Raw genomic sequence first — 19,782 nt, forward strand, 5'->3', positions numbered from 1 at the left:
TTATTGAAACATTTTAAATGAATTCATTGAAATTATTCTTAGAAACATAACCATAAACTTGTTGAAAACGCTTTTATAATGTATTTACAATATTTTCAAATTGTTTTCTCTCAAATATTCAAAATACCCCCCCTTTTTTTTACAACTAGAATAACATGTTTTGTGCTTTCTGGAAAATAACCAAGGAAGACATTTCACTTAAACAGAACTGTAATCCACAACACAGTCATTCTACGATGAAAGGGCCAGGGTATAAAACATGAAAAAACAAGATGTGTTTGTGAAACACTGATGCCCCCGTATGGCAGCTTATGGCGAAGGTTAAAGTTTTGCAAATGCAAGTCTAAATCCAGGCCAAAATATAAAAAATGTTGGTACCCAAAGAAAGGTCTTGTCTCGAGGAATATACCTGTGAAATTTGAAAGACCTAGCTGCAACTGTTCAAAAGTTATGGTGAAGGTTAAAGTTTTTCGAAAGTAAGTAAAACGTCAAGGTCAAGGTCAAAGTGGTTGGTATCCAAAGGAAGGATTTGTCACAAGGATTACATATGTGAAGCATGAAAGCCCTAGCACCAACCACTCAAAAGTTACAACCAAGGTTAAAGTTTTTTGAAAGTAGGTCAAACTCCTATGTCAAGGTCAAAGGGTCAAAGTGGTTGGTATCCAAAGGAAGGTGGTGTAACAAGGATTACATATGTGAAGTATGAAAGCCCTAGCATCAACCATTCAAAAGTTATGGCCAAGGTTAAAGTTTTTCAAAAGTAGGTCAAACTCCTAGGTCAAGGTCAAAGGGTCAAATTGGTTGGTATAAAAAAAAAGTCTTGTCACAAGGATTATATATGTAAAGTATGAAAGCCCTAGCTCCAACCATTCAAAAGTTATGGCCAAGGTTAAGTTTTTCAAAAGTAGGTCAAACTCCTAGGTCAAGGTCAAAAGGTCAAGAGGTTGATATCCAGAGGAAGGTCTTGTCACAGGGAATACACATGTGAAGTTTGAAACCCCAAGCACCAACTGTTTAAAAGTTATGGCCAATGTTAAAGTTTTTCAAAAGTAGGTCAAACTCCAAGGTCAAGGTCTAGGTCACAAATAATTGTTTAAATCAGTCACAAATGTAAATATAAGTAATAAGGTATCATTTTTAAACATTTATGGGGAATGTCAATACGGGTTTGCCTTTCCAAATTGAAATCAACCTTTCTTTTTATACATAAAAAGAGCCCAAATACATGTCAACATATGCAAGTAGTCATATATTTGTTCAAAGTGGTCTATAAAAAATCATTTGTTTACTATTTAGTATTGGAGAATAAGATCTTGTCATAGGTGGATGGAGCAATGGGTTGAGCAGTGGGCAGGGCTGTAGGTGGTGTCGTGGTTGAAGGCAATTCAGCATTGACCTGATTGACCTGGGCTGTGTATTCATACACGGGGTAGGCAAGGGACAGCATCATCCTCATCCTCGTCTCCCTTACACCTATCCAGTTTTACCGGTCCGACACACACTCAGAATAAGAAGGGGGAGCTGCAACAGAAACTGTGTGTAAAATAATTCTTTTTTTCTCCAAGGATTCTCTAACATGCAAAAAAAATTCAGATTTTCAACTTTTTGTTTTCCTCTTTAACAAAATTTTTACATTTATACATGTATGTACCTGCTCTGATGACTATTTTATGTTTTAAAATTTGGATCTTAATTTTTTTTTTTAAAGTTTTATCTTCTACTGTGTCTTGTTATATCATTTTTCAAACAAAGTGATCATGGTGACCTACATTTTGGTTGACACACTTTGCGGACCCAAGATTCATACACTGACAAAGTTTGATAACTCTAAGCCAATTAGAATCTGAAATATCTAAACGTACACATGAACTTGCAAAAGTAGTTCATAGCGACCAGCTTTTTGGTTGAAATACTGAGAGGACTCAAGATGCATCAATTGACAAAGTTTGATGATTCCAAGCCAATTAGTATATGAAATATTCAAATATAGCCACACAATTTCAAAAGTAGGTCACTGTGACCTACTATTAAACATATACTCCGAGGCTTTAGGATGCAGCAACTGACAAGGTTTGATGATCCTAAGCTTCATAGTGTCAATAATATGCCTCTAAAACAATTTGAAAAAGAATACCTGCAAAAATCAAAAAAGTAGGTCACTGTGAACTACTTTTTGACAAATTTGTTTCAACACCCAAAGATACTTTTGAGTCAACATGACATGAAGTCTTAAGATGCATCAACTGACAAGATTTAATAATTCTAGTTTCCTATAGTGGGCAAAATATCAAAGTTTTAACAAAACATAATTTTAAAGTGACTTTTGAACAATTTTGAATCTACAACGTGTTTAAGTTTGGTGATAATCTGCCCAGTGGTTCTAGAGAAGATTTTTTAGTAACCACTTTTGTTTTTATTTCCCTCATTATCTCCCCTTGTATAAGGGTCACATCCTTATTCTTAATATAAATGAAAGAAAAAGTGAGCAAGCTCACATACCCCATGCTTCCCCAAAACTCGACAATGCAACACGTAATGAATGGCACAGTGCATTTTAAATACACAGTATAATTCAAAAAGGGGCATTACTTGCAAAAAATCAGCACATCAAAACTTCTTGCATATAAGGACATTCAAATCTTTGTATGTTGCAAATTTAATTGGGCTGAAGTTTCTAGATAAATAATGGAACCAAAATTTCTTGGTAATATACAAATCTATATATTATGTCTGAAATACCTACAAAGTTTCAGGAAATTCAGTGCAGGAGTTATGCTGACAAAATGTTATTCAAATTCCTCATTGATTTCGATTTGTTAATGAGTGTAAGTCCGGCCATGTCCAACACATTTAAATAATTGATGGAAACAAAATTATGATGTAGTCATATGAATTTGTTTATATACTGTACTTATGAAATTATTTAAGGCAAAGCACCAATTGGGGGGGGGGGGGGGGGGTGGAGAGAGAACTATCCAATATTGCGTGTGTGTGTGTGTGTGTGAGGGTGTGTGTGTGTGTGTGTTGAATCATTAATATTTTGATCTCAAATTCAATAGGGGTCTTTTAAGGTCATAAAATATTTCACATAAAATTTCATTACAAAAGCTGATTCCAGTGGATTTCCTTATTACATAGCTGAAAAATTTCTTCAATAATAGGCAAAACTCTTAGGGCAAAAATAATGGAATCGGAATTTCCTGGTAATATGCACATCTACACACTGTGTACTAAATATCTGCAAAGGACCAAGGGGCTCTTGAGATATGGCCCATATTCCAAAAAGTTTATGCTAACTGCACCTAACACAAAAGGCCATAGCAGTAGCTCTCTGAGCCTTTAGTTCAGAAGAGCTAAAAACTGACTCCCCTTCACCCTACGATGCTTTGTGGCAAATTTGATAAATTTGCCTTGTGGTCCTTAGTAAGAAATTGAAAACAAGAAAAATTTATGGGCAAAGCACAACATAACAGACAGATGGACACTGGTCACCCTTCAATCAGAAAAGCTCAGCTCACTTCAGCTTTTGACTCAGGTGAGCTAAAAAACAAAAGAAACACCAAAGGCAGACATGTAAATATGAAGCAGTTTACATAGCTACTGAGCCTCCATGTAGATTTTTGTAAATTGTATTTATAATCATTAAAGTAATTGTTCTGCATGCTATCAAGAATAAAATTTCCAGAATACTCAATAATACATTTACCATCAGGATAAGAAGAAGTGGGTGAGAAGTCCTGATTCCCTAATGGTGGGGGATACTCCTGGACCTCTGGGTCTGTGGGGACAGGCTGGATCACCTGGGGGGATATGTTTCTCAATGGAACACTCCCTGTGATGACTGAATTATCCAAGGCAATTGTATCCCATCCAGTGGATATTCTAAACTACATAACAAGAGGTCCATGGGCCACACTGCTCACCTGTGCATTTTGGCTAGAAAAATCAGAAATCAGTTTTGTATATAAAAAATGGTCCAAACCTATTGCCCTAGTGGGAGGTGGAGGGGGAAATTATTTGAACAAACTTGAATCTACACTTATTGAGGATACTTCCATATTTCTTTGACTAATGGCTTTAGAAATTTTTTTTAGGTTTTATCTTCTACTGTGGCCTCGATCTACCTTTGGGGGTCATGATTAGAACAAACTTGAATCTACACTACCTGAGAATGCTTCTGTTTTAATATGACTAATCATGGCTTTGCTATTCTTGAAAAGAAAATTTTTAAAGAAATTTCCTGTACATATTACCATGTAAAACTTTGTTTGCCCATTGTGGTCCCATCCTTTGAATTTACACTACCTCACAATGATTCCACATAAATTTCATCTTTCCTGGCCCAGTGGTTCTTGAGAAGAAGACTTTTAAATCATGGCATTAATTTTTCATTAATTCCTAGTTATCTCCCCTTGAAAGAGGGTGTGACCCTCCATTTGAACAAACTTGAATCCCCTTCACCCAAGGATACTTGTGGCAAGTTTGGTTGAAATTGGCCCAGTGGTTCTTGAGAATGTGAAAAGTTCACAGACGAACAGATAGATGCTGGACAAAATGTGATCAGAAAATCTCACTTGAGCGTTCGGCTAGGGTGAGCTAAAAAACAATAAACAACAATCAATATTCAAGTTTGAGTGTAAAAAAAAAACTATTTAGTGTAAATATGTAGTATTACTGTACATTTATGTACATCAACTAGGGCTGCGCAATAATATCCATATTCCTGTATATTGCGATTCATTAACAAAAAATATCATATTGCGATACATTTTACCAGTACCAATATACTGGCAAAATGCTTGGGCTTTAGATTTATAAAGTTAATTATAAAATTTAAGATGTCAGAAACGTTTTCAATCATGCCAAACAGTACCAGACGGTGAAGGTTTCTGTTGTATGGTTGCATTTTGTTGCCAAACTGTAGTGAAATCAACTAAAATTTTATTGCTACGTGGTATATATAAAAGTTTTATACACTCTGCTTATAAATGGAGGTTAATAAAATAAGAAAAGAGCATTTTAACTGTTATTAAAAATATTGCAATACATATCGCAATACAGTTCCAAAAATATATCGCAATACGAAATTCCCTACCAATATCCAGCCCTAAAATCAACAATGTAAAAGTAATATCTACTATATTACATTTAGTAAGTGCACTCTCTTTGATATTACTAACAGAAAAGCATACTGAAGGTCTATGATGTAACTTATAGTAAGTTACTGAATGTCTGTGATATTGCTTATAGTAAGTGAATACTGAATATCTATGATGTTACATGTACTTACAATGAGTCTATACTGAAGGTCTATAATATTGCAGCCTTTAAAGTAGGAAGGAGGCAGCGAGTGGACAGGCATTGCCCGGGTGAAGACCTGGTGCTGCCCCGCCCCCACTGCCAATGTTCGATTCACATACAGTGTGAAAGTTTCACTCTTAGTTTTGTAATATGGATTGCCAGAGGAACAAAAACTGTGAGAAAATCCTGTGTAAGTCACATCCTGAAAAGAAAATCAAGTTCATCAATTTTTCTCCTGCACATATTGATTAAGAATCAGTCTGTCAACCAAAATATCTGTTTACATTAAAAAATTATCTGAAGTTTTCAATATTTTAAGATTTTGAGAAAACTTGAGTAAATTTCTGATTAAGCTTACTTTATTTTTTAGCAGATTTTTCTTTCATTTATATACAATAAACATTATTTGTTGGTATTCAGGTAACATAGTTTAAGTCAATTGTCTGCATAAAAATTTTAAAATGCTGATCAATGTGTACACTGAAATGACATGTTTACTCCAACAGCACCTAACCAGTGTCTAACCTGTATAAGCTCTACACTCCAGGCCTGCACAATAATACCACTTAGTAGCCAGTGTCTAACCTGTATAAGTTCTACACTCCAGGCCTGCACAATAATACCACTTAGTAGCCAGTGTCTAACAGGTATAAGTTCTACACTCCAGGCCTACACAATAATACCACTTAGTAGCCAGTGTCTAACCTGTATAAGCTCTACACTCCAGGCCTACACAATAATACCACTTAGTAACCAGTGTCTAACCTGTATAAGCTCTACACTCCAGGCCTACACAATAATACCACTTAGTAACCAGTGTCTAACCTGTATAAGCTCTACACTCCAGGCCTGCACAATAACACCACCTAGCCAGTATCTAACCTGTATAAGTTCTACACTCCAGGTCTACACAATAATACCACTTAGTAGCCATTGTCTAACCTGTATAAGTTCTACACTCCAGGCCTACACAATAATACCACTTAGTAGCCAGTGTCTAACCTGTATAAGCTCTACACTCCAGGCCTGCACGGCATTCTCACTCTTGTTGTTAAAGTCCATCTCTACAACGATTGGTTCCCCGGGGACAAAACCAGACTTATTCACCTTCATTTGAGCAATTATCTCCCCTTCTGAGCAACAACAGCCTGATATTTCTTGTCTTCTATACTGCATGATTGGCATCTGAATTACAGAGACACTGCAATCATATTTGTATCAAAGTTACAATCAATCTGATTAAAAATAAAATCAGATCTTTGTTATGCTCCAAAATTCTGATACTCTCTGTACAGCGACTATCAGAATTTCAGAGCATAACAAAGATCTGATTTTAATCAGATTGCTGTACAATATATCCATACTATGTTTCATGTTTTCATGCGACACATGAAATATCAATAAAACAGATTACAAATATCTGGGGGGTTTTCAGTGTTCAATTATAGTTATTTGCTAAAATCTTCATCTATGCATCATTGTCACTTAATGGAGAGTCGACAGACTTCAGATTCTTTGCAGCATCTTTATACAGTTTTCTCTAACCCTTTAAGTTCAAATTGCACATTTAATTTCACAAGCTTTAAATCTACTCTTACTCTTACCACAGAATCAGGAAAAGCGTTGAGATCTAGATGATTAATGACAGTAAATGGTAGAACTTGGTGGAATTTGATCTCGTGACCAACCCGTATTTATATCCCGATAGATGTTTAAAGATGATACATTATTTCTTAAATATTTTGAGATACGATGCAAAAAGTGATGACGTTCGCACCAGTGGAACAGACTATATAAAGTCATTATCACTCGTTTTCCCCTTTATCCCGTTTGTCATATATGCAAACAACGTATAAAATTTGATAGTAATGTATAAAACATGTAATCAAAAGAATCTCCCATGATTTGTGGTTAGATATGATTTTTTATCCAACTCTCTGTGTGTTTTTTATCCCCACGCCAAGGCTCGGAAATTAAAAAAATAAAAAATCATATCCAACCACAAATCATGGGAAATCCTATATATATTACAATCATTTTACATGGCAGTAGGAACTGGGGGGGGGGGGGGGCGTGCCCCCCTCCAATAATTTTGCCGATATATAGATTACTATAGAAAACATAGATACTATATATTTGTGCCCCCTCATTGAAAACGCCTGACCTTTTTTTTTTGTTTTTTTTTTTTTTTGCTTGTCAAGGAATTTTTGGTAGTTGATAGTGCCCCTTCAAACTGAAAATGTATGGCTGTGCCCCCCCCCCCCCCGAATGAAATTGCTTCCTACGGGTTTGTTTTAGATGTTCTAATTTGAGACACAAGGCCTATAGAAACTGAATTTCAAATCAAACAAGTACCTATAAATTTGGAAAATTCAATGAAATTGATCAGAACTGTCGTTTCCCAGGATTTTATAAGTACAAGTATATAACATGTATAATAGAACTTATTGAAATTATTCTTATCAAAAAATAATAAGGGAAAACATTAAAAGGCATAAATGAAAAATGTACCTGACTCGAACTCGGAATCAGCACATTTACGTTCCAGCAATCATACCACTGCGCCACGAAATCATTGATGTCGAAAGGATAATTTTAAGACGTTGCTTAATCTTAAAATAGCATGAGAAGAAAAATTGAATATATATGTTCATCATTTTCAATAGCTTAAATCAAAATTATCTAAATGTAATGCTGGAAGCCGGTTGGTGCCAGGTAGAAAAAATATTTTATCTGGCGGCCGCCAGAAATTATATGGCGGCCGCCAAATAAATTTCTGGCGGCCGCCATATAATTTTCTTTTTATCTGGCGGCCGCGAGAAACTTATTTGGCGGCCGCCACATAAGTTTCTGGCGGCCGTCAGTTATTTATGTGGCGGCCAACAGATAAAATGTTTTTCTACCTGGCACCTACCGGCTTCCGTAGCGCAGCCATAGCCAAATCAAATAAAATTATTCAAATGTTGTTTTTCTGGTTAAAAGTGGTATTTGGCAACAGTCTGTAATCGTTAGGTAGACATCTCTATTCTAGTATATTCATAATAACCCATACAAACTCATGATTTTCATATTTATCATATAATGGAACTTTAAACATTTACATAAAAACCTATCAAATGCATCAATATCATTGTATTATAATTTTACTTTGGTTTTAACGCATCATTTGATTGGATAAAAAAATTTAGAATATATCGTATAATCTGGGTTGCCTACGTCACAATGACTTAGGTCAAAAACGTATCAATCCGCTTGACGTTACATTTAAAATATGTACAATTTGAAGGCATTTTTGAAGGAGAAATTGTCTTATTTTTTACACTTAATGATGGAAAAGTAAATTATAAGGAATGAATTTAATAGCTACCCAAGTTATACTGGTATAACCTGGGTTGGAACGGTTTACTTTTTTTTATAAAGCGTAAACTGCCCCAACTCAGGTTATACCAGTATAACTTGGGTAGCTATTAAATTCATTCCTTAAATAATATAAATAATTGTGAAAAATTGTTAAATATCTAAATGAACATAAATACAGACATTGTGCATAACCATATACCCGAAGATGACCCATGAAAGCCATAGAGGCTTATTTCCAATGGGGTCCTCATAAATTGTAATTGCTTTAGCACTAATGAAATATGAAGATAATTGAACAGTATTCAATCTCGAAAGTCCAATGAAACGATAAAAAATTGGAGCAGAGCAAACACGGACCTTACAATTTAGAGGTTGGATCAGGTGCCATGGAGGAGTGAGAATCCCCTGCCGACTGGTCACACCCGCCGTGTGCTCCTTGTCAGGATCGAAAAAAAAATCCGAAGACAGTTCAGAGTATAAATAATGCCCTAACAATTAGTATGAAAAATTTCAGTCAACATTTGACTCAATGATAGGTTGTATGTGCTGATAAGGTCATTGTATCGACCATGAAACTTGAGAAATGATGACTTCAAACGAGACTGTTGATATCCTTGTTTTATCAACTTGTTTGTCAATAGCTTGCCTCGTTTTAGAAAATTGGACATATGTAGCGCATGCTCTTGCGTATCGAATCAACAAAGAGACATAAACCCCATATGCAGGTGATAAGGGTATATTGCTGCATAAGTAATGGAAGTTGACGATTGAAAAGTTGAAGTCATCACGTTTATCATAAAGCTTTGTTGTTAGGTTACCATTAACGTCTTTTTCTAGTAAAATATCTAAATATGAAACAGATGTGTCAGACTCTGTGGTAACTTTAATTTCAAGCTCACTGGGATATACGAGGAGTGATCAAAAAGTTCGCGAACTAATTGAATTACTTCCTTAAAAGAAATAAAATGAGGTTTCAGTGTTTATCATTTTTTAAAGCAACAGTCTGTAGCAGTCTGTTCACAGAAGCTAAAAAGAATTTCCGAGTCTTATAGTTCTTACCGTGCAAATTATTTTTTTATAACAAGAACAGTCCATCTGTCAGGAATGGCCAAATTTCGGCAATAGGATGGGTGGATAAGGATATCCCTTCCCACAATTAGTATGGTGACCCATCACAACCCGAGTCCTCTGTCTCGAGAGCATCGTTTATCCAATGTGGATAAAGTGTGGGCGCATTCTTTTTATCATATCTCATATGTTTAAAGTCTAAAGTGAACGATATTTTAGGGATTTAATAATTATATTATTGTTAAGATATTCAACCATTTTTCTAATTGTATCTTGACGATGTTTTATAACAAATTACTCAACTAAGGACATATCTTTTCCCCGGCTTGCTTTCGCTGGACAACAGAACAAACATCATTTTTAACCATCTCCCTGTCTTCACTTAAACAATCAATCCAATTAATGATTGAACTTCTGGTAAGTCTTTTGTCTTCATAAACCATGTACAAATTATCATATTCTACTGCAAAGGAATTTCCAAGATATACGTTAAACTTTACAGCCGTTCATTGCTCGAGTACAACTGAGTCAATCATTTTTTGTCATAAGTGGCCTACATATTGACGTCATTTTCATATTGTGACGTCACAAACACGGAGCAAAACATTATTTAACATCTGTTATTTATAGAACATGTGTATGACTATATGTATGCCAAATTTCATTCTGATGTGAATTGTGGTTTTGTAAATATAGAGATAGTTCGCGAACTTTTTGATCACCCCTCGTACTTAGTATTGAGTCGACATATGAATAGATGGAAGTAACTATTGTTATACATGTAATTGATAATACGTCGTCGATATATCGAAATGTCGAGTTGAAGGCCACAGCAAGTGTTTTCTTCTTCTTATGTAGAAGTTTTTGAACAAATTTTGCTTTATATGAATATAAAAAATAGGTCTGCTAATAACGGGGCGCAATTGGTACATTCCAACAGATTGTTGGAAGATCTGATCTCCGAAACTACATAGATATTGTCAATCAGAAACTCAAGCATCATTTTAATATCAACTTCAGAGTACTTGTGCGTACAATCAGAATGCTTTTTAACAAAATAATTTTGTAAAAATTAAATAAAACATAAGTAATTAGATAAGACAAGACATGTATTATAACTTATTAATAATATAAAAACTCATTTTCAGACATTGATCTCATTTTGAATAAAAGGTGTTTTTTTTTTCTTTGTTGAACATAGATTTGTTGTTGATGGATTTTATCTTAACTGGAAGTGAATTCCACCCCTTAATACCATTATAATAGAAAGTTTCTGACTCTGTTTTTACCATTCTGGGGGGAAAAATTAACTTACTGGATCTAGTTGTTCTAGTTGTTCTTGTAGAATTTTGTGTAAAATGATCAGATAAAAAATTAGGGCATTTATCATGAAAAATATTGAACACGTGGTTGAAACGAAGTTGAGAAACTCGTTTACTAACATTCAAGAAGCCAACTTTTTTTTTTAAATTCTTCGAAAGAAACTCTTTTCCTTGGATGACTATTGAGTATAAACCCGATTACTTTGTTTTGAGCAATCTATATAGTCTATTTTTCATATTTTTTGACAACCTTCGAACCAACAAGAACAAGCATAGTCAAAATGACATTCGATTAATGTTGTACACAAGTATTTTTGTGACAAAATAAAAAGATAAACAGTCCTAATATCTAAAAAGAAATTTTGATTTGTCTTGCTGATAATATTTTTACCAATTTTTTCACCAGAGGGTAGGTTGTCTAAAAGTACATTTAAATACTTTACACGCGTTTTTGTTTCAATTCTGACTCTATACATGTACAATTATCAGTCCCGTAGGAAGCAAATTCAGTTGGGAAGGGGGGGGGGGCACAACCATACATTTTCAGTTGACAGTTGAGGGGGGACTGCCAAAAATGTCCTGACAAGCCAAAAAAAGGCATCAACTACCAAAAATTCCTTGACAAACAAAGAAAAAAGACGTTTCTATTGAGGGGGCAAAAGCATATAGTATCTATGTTTACCATAATAATCCATATATCTGCAAAATTATTTGGGGGGGGGAGAGCACCTCCCCCCGGTTCCTACGACCATGATTATAATAAAAAGATTCCAGATCAACCTCATCAAGTTTTCGTCAAGGACCAAACAATATGCTCTCAGTTTTATCTAAATGGAGAGACAGTTTATTATCAACTAGCCAATCTTGACAGTGTTCTTACATACAGGATAGTATTTTAGAAATAGCCACTGGATCTTTGTGGGGAAAAAGTATAGCAGTATCATTAGCATATAGTAATACTTTGAATTCTTGATCTACACATGTCTGTAAGTCATTCACGTATACATGAAAATAAGAGAAGCCCAAGCACACTTCCTTGGCGTATTCCACATGAGACATCACATACTGTAGAATTTGTATTGTTAGCATTTATAATTTGTTTCCTGTTATACAAATATGATTTAAACCATTCAACTGATTTAACATCAATAACACTAAGTTTCGCACAATACATGATGGTCAACTGTATCAGACTATTTTTGAGGATCAAGTAATACCATTCCTGTAGAAATACCTTTTGCTGTTTTACCTTTCATGGAAAATGAGCTCCTGAAGCCAGATTGTAATTCATACAAAATATTGTTTTCAGTCAAATAATGTTCCAGCTGTGTATATATAGCTAGCTTTTTCAGGAATTTTGGAGACAATGGGAAGTATGCTAACTGGTCTATCATTTTCTGGACTTTCTGGAGCCCTCAATACACTGCACACTTAAGAGTTCTGATTTTGTGGCATTTTTATGCAGATAGAGTAACCTGCCCTTTGATCAAGAATAAAATAAATTAAAATGTGCAGTTTATTACTTACTTTTTGATAAAATCAAGCATCCATAACATTTAAATAGGTCAAGATGAATAGATTGAACAATTCATTTGCAGGTATTTTGCCCAGTTAAGTAAACAAACTGATTTCTATTCATATGCACTTAATTGATTTATAACCATTTTTCCTTGGGGTTAATGCAAAGTACTCTAAGTTGCAAATGTGACAGATAAGCTCAATATATACACCTTTACACACGCACACGTCAACTGAGTATGATAGAACACTCTGGCGGACCCATAGATTAAAATCTTAAAAAAAATGAACTTAGAGATGAAGATAAATTGCCCGAAAGCAAGAGAAATAAGTTGCTATATATATCCTATCACTTGAATACTGTTCGTTATCTCCATATATTTCATGGAGATAACAAACTGCATTCAAGCTCAAAAGTCCATTAAACAATACAAATTTTAGAGCAGAGCAAGCACAGACCTCTAAAACATCCGAGGTGGGATCAGGTGCCATGGAGGAGTGAGCATCCCCTGCCGACTGGTCACACCCGCCGTGTGTTCCTTGTCATGATCGGGTAAAAACGGAAAAATCCGTCGACAATTCAGTGTGTAAGTAATGGCCTAACAATTAGTATGAAAAACTTCAGTCAGCATTTGACTTAATGATAAATTGTATTTGCTGACAAGGTCATTGTATCGACCATAGAACTTCCGAAATGACGACTTTAAACGAGACTGTTGGTATTCTTGTTTCATCAACTTGTTTCTCAATAACTTACCTCGTTTTAGAAATTGTTCATCCGTAGAGCATGCTCTTGCGTATAGAATCAACTGAGAGACATAAACCCCATATGCAGGTGATGAAGGTATATTGCTGCATAAGTAAGGGAAGATGACGATTGAAAAGTTGAAGTAATCACTTTTATCATAAAGCTCTGTTGTTAGATTATTTTAACGTCTTTTTCTAGTAAAATATCTAAATATGAAACAGATGTGTCAGACTCTGTGGTATCTTTTATTTCAAGCTCACTGGGATATATCATATCGACATACGAATGGAAATAACCAATGTTAATTGACAGTACGCAGTAGATATATCTAGATGTCTAGTTGAAGGCCACAGCAAGTGCAAAAAATAGGTCTGCTGATAACGGGGCGCAATTGGTACCCATGGGAATTCCAATAGATTGTTGGAAGACCTGGTCTCCGAAAAACCACAAAGACATTGTCAATCAGAAACTCAAGTATCTTTTCTGAAGTATAAACTTCTGAGTACTTGTGTATATAATCAGAATGATTTTTAACAAAATAATTTTGCAAAAGACCAATGACAAGGTAAGTAAATTGATGAATTACATTTTTATTGAAAAAGCAGCTGGCAAGGATGTCAAAAAACCTGGACTTCAATTTATCGTGGGGAATGGTTTAATATAAAGTTGAAAAGTCGTACGTTTTTATGTTGTTGATTTTGGTAAAATTTTGCGATTTCAAATTTTCCAAAAGTTCCTTGGAATTTTTAAGTATCCACATCTGATTTACACCACTTCTCGATTACATTGTTGCACAGTACTCCTGAAGTTTTTCCTTTACTACTTTTAATATTTTAGTGAGGAGTAAAGAAAGAGGCTTGGTTACTGGAACCCGCTATGTATCTTTGTTTTTAAGGACTTTTATGAAGTTTCGGAATCCAATATAGATGTGGTAATTCAAATTCATGTTTGTTGTTGGGAATATTAAAAATATTAAAAACTGACATGATTTTGAAGAATTTCATCCTTAGAAAGGGAGCTATTGGTATAAGTCGGATTACTACTTGTTGAATTAAATCTTAGTTCCTCTAAAATACAATTTAAATAATGAGCCTTACAATGCAAAAAATCTGCGTTGACATTGCACATCGATCTCAACGTCACATCTTTATGACGTTATTTCTCTGTTTAAGCAAAATTGTCATAAAGCCCTTTTGTCATGGTCGCAACCAAATCTAAATGTCGAGTTGAAGGCCACTGCAAGTGTTTTCTTATTCTCGTGTATAAGATTTTGAATAAATTCTGCTTCATACAAATACAAAAATAGGTCTGCTAATAAAGGAGTACAACTAGTGGTTATCGGGATTAGTTTCCTGGAAGACTTGGTCTCCGAAGACTACATAAATGTTGTCAATGAGAAACAGCATGGCAGCATCCTTCTAATATCAACTTCAAAGTACTTGTGTGTAGAATCAGAGTGACCTTTTATGAAGTAATTTTATTAATGACCAATCACAAGACGAGAAAATTTCCGAGTTCCGTTTTTCTTGAAAAAGCGGTTGTCTATGATATCAAAAAGCTTGGTTTTTATTTTATCGTAAGGAATGGTTGTATAAAGTGTAATGGAGGAGTGAGCACCCCCTGCCGACCGGAAACACCCGCCGTGTGTTTCTTGTCATGAACGGGATAAACGAAAAAAAAATCCAGACATGGAATAAAAACCAAGTTCTTCTAAAATGCAATTCTAATTATAATGAGCCTTACAAACAAAGACAATATTGTTTCAGTCTGCTGGAACTATAACATATTGTTCATGTAGTCTCTGTGGTATTTTTCTTTTATCACATCCGATTTAGTGAAAACGGAGGGATAGACGGTTACATTTTGCCTTTTAATTTTATACGATTTTTTGATATATTTTTAAAACATTCAATCCATTCTGACAACGTGTTCAGGTCTTCCTTTTCATATTTATCCCAAAGTTTGGCATAATTTTCCACAGAATTCATGATTAGAAATGAAGTTCTGTCGCCAATTGAAAGTTCGGGGCTCCCTGTATTTAGGACCTTCTACGATGATTGATTTTAAGTCTTCATTGAGTTTGAAATCTATGCCCAGATATTCTTTTATTAATAGACCCTTTGGTTTCACCAACAAAAATAAGTCCACAAAGGGTACATTCTATTCCGTAGACAACGTTAGAGAATTTGAAATTCAGATTTTCCCACGTTTTTGGTACAGAAGCTCTGTCTAGTAAGATTACAAGTAAACAAAGAGCTAGTGAAAAAAATATCACAGTTTTTACAGTTTTTGACAGAGCATTTTGAAATGGAACACATGAGATCGGAAAAGGAATCGTCAAATGTATCTCGAATAGAAACATTGCATTCCTTCAATTTTTTGTATGAACTGTTGGTTCTATACCAAAACTGGGAATCTGAAGATTGTACACAAGACATATGTTTAATATTCCTGAAGATAATTTCTCGGAAATATATGAATATTGTGTCATAAAAGTGTATTTTCGGGATATAGTGGGTCTATGCTTTATGTTTTTGTTAACCGAGGAATGTATATTTTATGCATACTTTGAGTATACATCAAAATGGAGCGAAGACCCACTGATATGGAAAAATTGTGTTTTAGTACGAAGAGTTGATCATCTGTACCCTCTTTGGTGTATGTATGCTATTTCACAGAAGAATATTTCAACCTTTGTGAGATTGGTCCGATCTGTTGAGATTTTTCTTAAAGTAAACATTCATTAATGTTAAACTAATTATGAAAGAAAATTATATTTTGTCATAATTGATATTTAATTTTTCATTTTCTTGCTTTTTGCACAGTAGGCATTTTGCTCGCCTTGTTCGCCCATTTTTTTTAAATATTTTTTTTATATTTATTTTATAATTACATTTTCGGTCAAAATCTCATACCTTTCAACAATAAGGCCTACATGCATGTTCTTTGGTTTTTATTAATTGGAAGCTCCATGTATATAGACATTTCGCACTTTTTTGCCCATCTTCTTTTTAGTTGGTCTATTTTAGCTGAATTAGTAATTTTATTTGAAAGACCTTATATGGTATTATCTTTTCATGCAATTAAAATAAGAATACACCACAATTTAAAAATAGAAGAAGCTATCACATAACTGTCAGCAGTAATTTTTCATCATAAGAAAAACATGATCTGGACTTGAACTTGTTACTAAAATTAAACAGTCAGTTTTATTTATCAATGTGAAAAATTTATGAATTTTTCAATACAATAAAGATGACAAAAACCATCCTTAATAATGCACATCTTTAATAGGCTTTCTGTTTTCAAAGTCACTAAATAGCAGTAGTCAGGAAACAATGAAAACAACGTAAAAGGAAGGTATGAAAACTGCATGCATCATAAGAAAGAAAAACATTGTCCTTTGATTAAAAAAAATTAAATTAAAACAATTTTCAATAATTTCTGGAACACTAGAATAAACCTTCTAAAATTATTAATAACGAGCGCAGCGAGCGGCGCCAAGCTCCACTCGTCACTGCGAGCTCTTAAGCAAAGCCTGGACGAAGAGAAAATTCTGACTTTGCACTTTGGTCCAAACGAATTTTTTTTCCGAAGTAACTGCTGGACCCACAATCATCTGTGAATTGCATCTCGCCGTAAACTACGTTCTCGCGGAAACAACAATATATTTAGTTCATCAAAAAATAAACTCATCTTGATTTCATGGATACTGCAGAAAATAGATAGAATAAACTTTTTTCTTTAAAATAAGCACTGTTTAGGCTTCGGATTGCTAATGAACCTTGCATACGACGTCATTTGACGTCAGAGCCTAGTACTTGGGTCTTGGTTTATAAATATGTATACCTATTGATATGTAAAAAAAAAATACTTTTTTTTACATATCAATAGGTATACATATCTATAAACTAAGACCCAAGTACTATAGACGTACCAAATGTACCAAATTGAAGAAACGGATCTAAATCGAAACTAAATAAGTATCTGCGTTCGCCCTTGCGGTCGCACTTTCAACACATTATGATTAAGATAGCACGTTGATAAGTCATTTTTTCGGAGGCATATTTCCATTAACAAAGCACGGGACCAAAAGAAAGAAAATCTAGCAAACAACTTGAACCGGTTTTAATTTCTATGATTTGATATCTACTAGAGTCCATACAAATATATTTCTAGAATATTACATGTAAAATATGTAATTAATTTCTGAGATTTTAATGAGATGTTTTAATTTATCTATTATTGAACTGTATATAATTCAACTCTATAAAAAAGCTGTGATCATGAAAATAATGCTAAGTGTACATATATTTAACCAAATATTGTGCAGTGTTGTAGAGAGAGATATGGCGCTAGGATGGCTTGCATAAACATAGCGGTGATTGAGAGGTTGTGTTGGCCGGAAGTCGTTAGATATGTCTCGATCTTCCTCATTGGCGTAGTTCCGGTGTACATTATGACGGAATTTCATCAACTGAAATACCAATATTAATAACCAGTTCCATTCACATTTGGGAATAAAGTTATGTATAAATAGTAAAATATTAATGTAACAACTTGTGTGTTTTCATTTTAGGTAAGCATGTAGTAATGAAAGTTATTGGATATTTGTGTTAGCATTCATACGAACCTGGTCCTCGGAAATTTTTATGGTGTCTTTAAAGATTGTCCAGATGACACTTTCAGAACAAGGAGGAGTGGTTAGGCTACCATGGTAACGAAAGTAAACCTGTAGGTCTTCCGGAAATAGCCCAGCCAATGGAAATGTAGTCAGATTCACGTGATCATCTGTTTTTCATATAATGTAGTGATTTAAAAGTTCAATGATAACATGTTGAATAAATGTTAAGAAAAATTTAGAGAATAACGAAAACTACCTTTATGAGCAATTTGGTAAAAATGTTGAATGATTTCATCAAAATGGTGATTTTCTGTTCCTACCTATAAAGAAAATTATACTAAAGCCTAGGTACGTACAATCATTTCATATACCTGTATGTATACTTGTATGTAAAACACAGCTATAGGTAAACTAGTACATTATTTTCAATTTTTTTCACATGTGCCATATAAATGTATATCACAAATCTGAAATCACATTTAAGTTTCACTTGAATATTCCTTTACCTCAAATAAGAACGCCAGCACGTGCAGTCCATTTGTCTTATTCATTGCGTCAGCGAAAATGTTGTACTTCGTATTGTAGTGTACCACGTGCATCTTTAGATAAACATGATAAATAGCAAGAGATTGTTATTCTTTTTCTATCTTTATTGTTTTATTTTAGGATTGGTTGAAGGGTAACTTGCTATGAAGTGTATTTTCAGTTTACCTCCATGGGGAAATGGCGGTCGTTGATGTCGTGTTCAGAGCCTCTCTTGTCTTCAGAGCCCCAGTGGAAGTGAAACTGTTCAGCCCGGTAGGTGTCGCTGACGCCTCCCCCTGATATTGACATCATATTACCCAAAAGGTCTATTTGTACTGAAATAAAAAAAAAAGTGAAAAGAAAGGAAAACAGGAAGAATAGAGTGAAATAAATAATTTTGAAAAAACTAAAGCACCGACAGTCATACGTTGCCCCATGCTTGATTCAAATCAATGGTGTTAATAGCTTTGACCTTTTGATTAACAAGAGGCCTCAGAATCTCTAGACATTTTCTGGGGAATATGGAGAATAAACGTATTTCAAGCATATTCCACTGTTACATGCTGTATAAAATATTAAGAAAGTAGGTTCAGCAACCTCATTATTTATAGTTACTTTTTTTCTCCAACAAGTTCTTTTATTTTCCTTCAGTCAAAAAAGGGTCTTTTTGATATCATAGACAGCTGGGTTTGTTTTTCAATAAATTAAAATGAAACTCGTAAATGTACATACCCTGTAATTGGTCATGTTCAAAATTATATTTTAAAAAAATCTGATACTATACAAGTAGCTTCAAAACTGATATTAAAGATATAATGCTCTAGTTTCTGATTGTCAATATATATGTAGTTTTTTGGAGATCAAGTCCATTCTGTTGGTATTTCATCCATACCTTCCATGCAGACCTATATTTGTATTCATATGAAGCAGATTTTTTTTTATTAATCTACATGGAAAGAAGAAGTCTCTTGCCTTGACCTTCAATACGACATTTAGATATATCGATGGTGTTTTATCAATGATCATTTTCCTTTTTTATTCCTATGTTGATTCAATGTATCCCTTAGAACTCGGAATATAAGACACCACAAATTCTGACACATCTGCTTCATATTTGAATGTTTTTTCTTAAAGAAAAACGTTAATGGCAAACTAACAATTAAACTTAATGAAAAAGGCGATTGACTTTAACTTTTCTATCGTCAACTTACCTTCTTAATGAAGCAATATATGAAGTTTATGTCTCCGTGTTGATTCGGTAGGCAAGATTATGTTCTACCTACTAAAAGTTTCAACGAGGCAAGCTATCGACAAAT

The 19,782-nt window shown here is 34.2% G+C and overlaps 1 protein-coding gene and 1 pseudogene across 1 annotated transcript; both read right to left on the reverse strand.

Annotated features, from left to right (window-relative positions):
- Positions 1–1,288: 1,288 nt before the first annotated feature.
- LOC133191737 (arrestin domain-containing protein 17-like) lies at positions 1,289–12,445 on the reverse strand (annotated as a pseudogene).
- Positions 12,446–17,584: 5,139 nt separating this feature from the next.
- On the reverse strand, positions 17,585–18,389 carry LOC133191738 (carbonic anhydrase 14-like). Its single transcript, XM_061327474.1, has 4 exons — positions 18,381–18,389; positions 18,198–18,261; positions 17,951–18,108; positions 17,585–17,794 (listed from the first exon to the last, which is right to left on the reverse strand). Exons 1-4 carry the CDS (start codon positions 18,387–18,389, stop codon positions 17,585–17,587), a joined length of 441 nt encoding a protein of 146 aa, XP_061183458.1.
- Positions 18,390–19,782: the final 1,393 nt, after the last annotated feature.

Source organism: Saccostrea echinata, unplaced genomic scaffold (genome assembly GCF_033153115.1).
Source record: "Saccostrea echinata isolate AGI-Se365-2 ecotype Australia unplaced genomic scaffold, CSIRO_AGI_Sech_v1 ptg000024l, whole genome shotgun sequence".
In the NCBI taxonomy this organism is placed as follows: domain Eukaryota; kingdom Metazoa; phylum Mollusca; class Bivalvia; order Ostreida; family Ostreidae; genus Saccostrea; species Saccostrea echinata.

What these genes read in the sequence shown, in the direction of transcription:
- LOC133191738 (XM_061327474.1), bottom strand. An exon ending in TTACCAAATTGCTCATAAAG is followed by an intron (nt 18,109 to 18,197) that starts GTAGTTTTCGTT and finishes TATGAAAAACAG; the next exon opens with ATGATCACGTGAATCTGACT. An exon ending in TAAAAATTTCCGAGGACCAG is followed by an intron (nt 17,795 to 17,950) that starts GTTCGTATGAAT and finishes TTGGTATTTCAG; the next exon opens with TTGATGAAATTCCGTCATAA.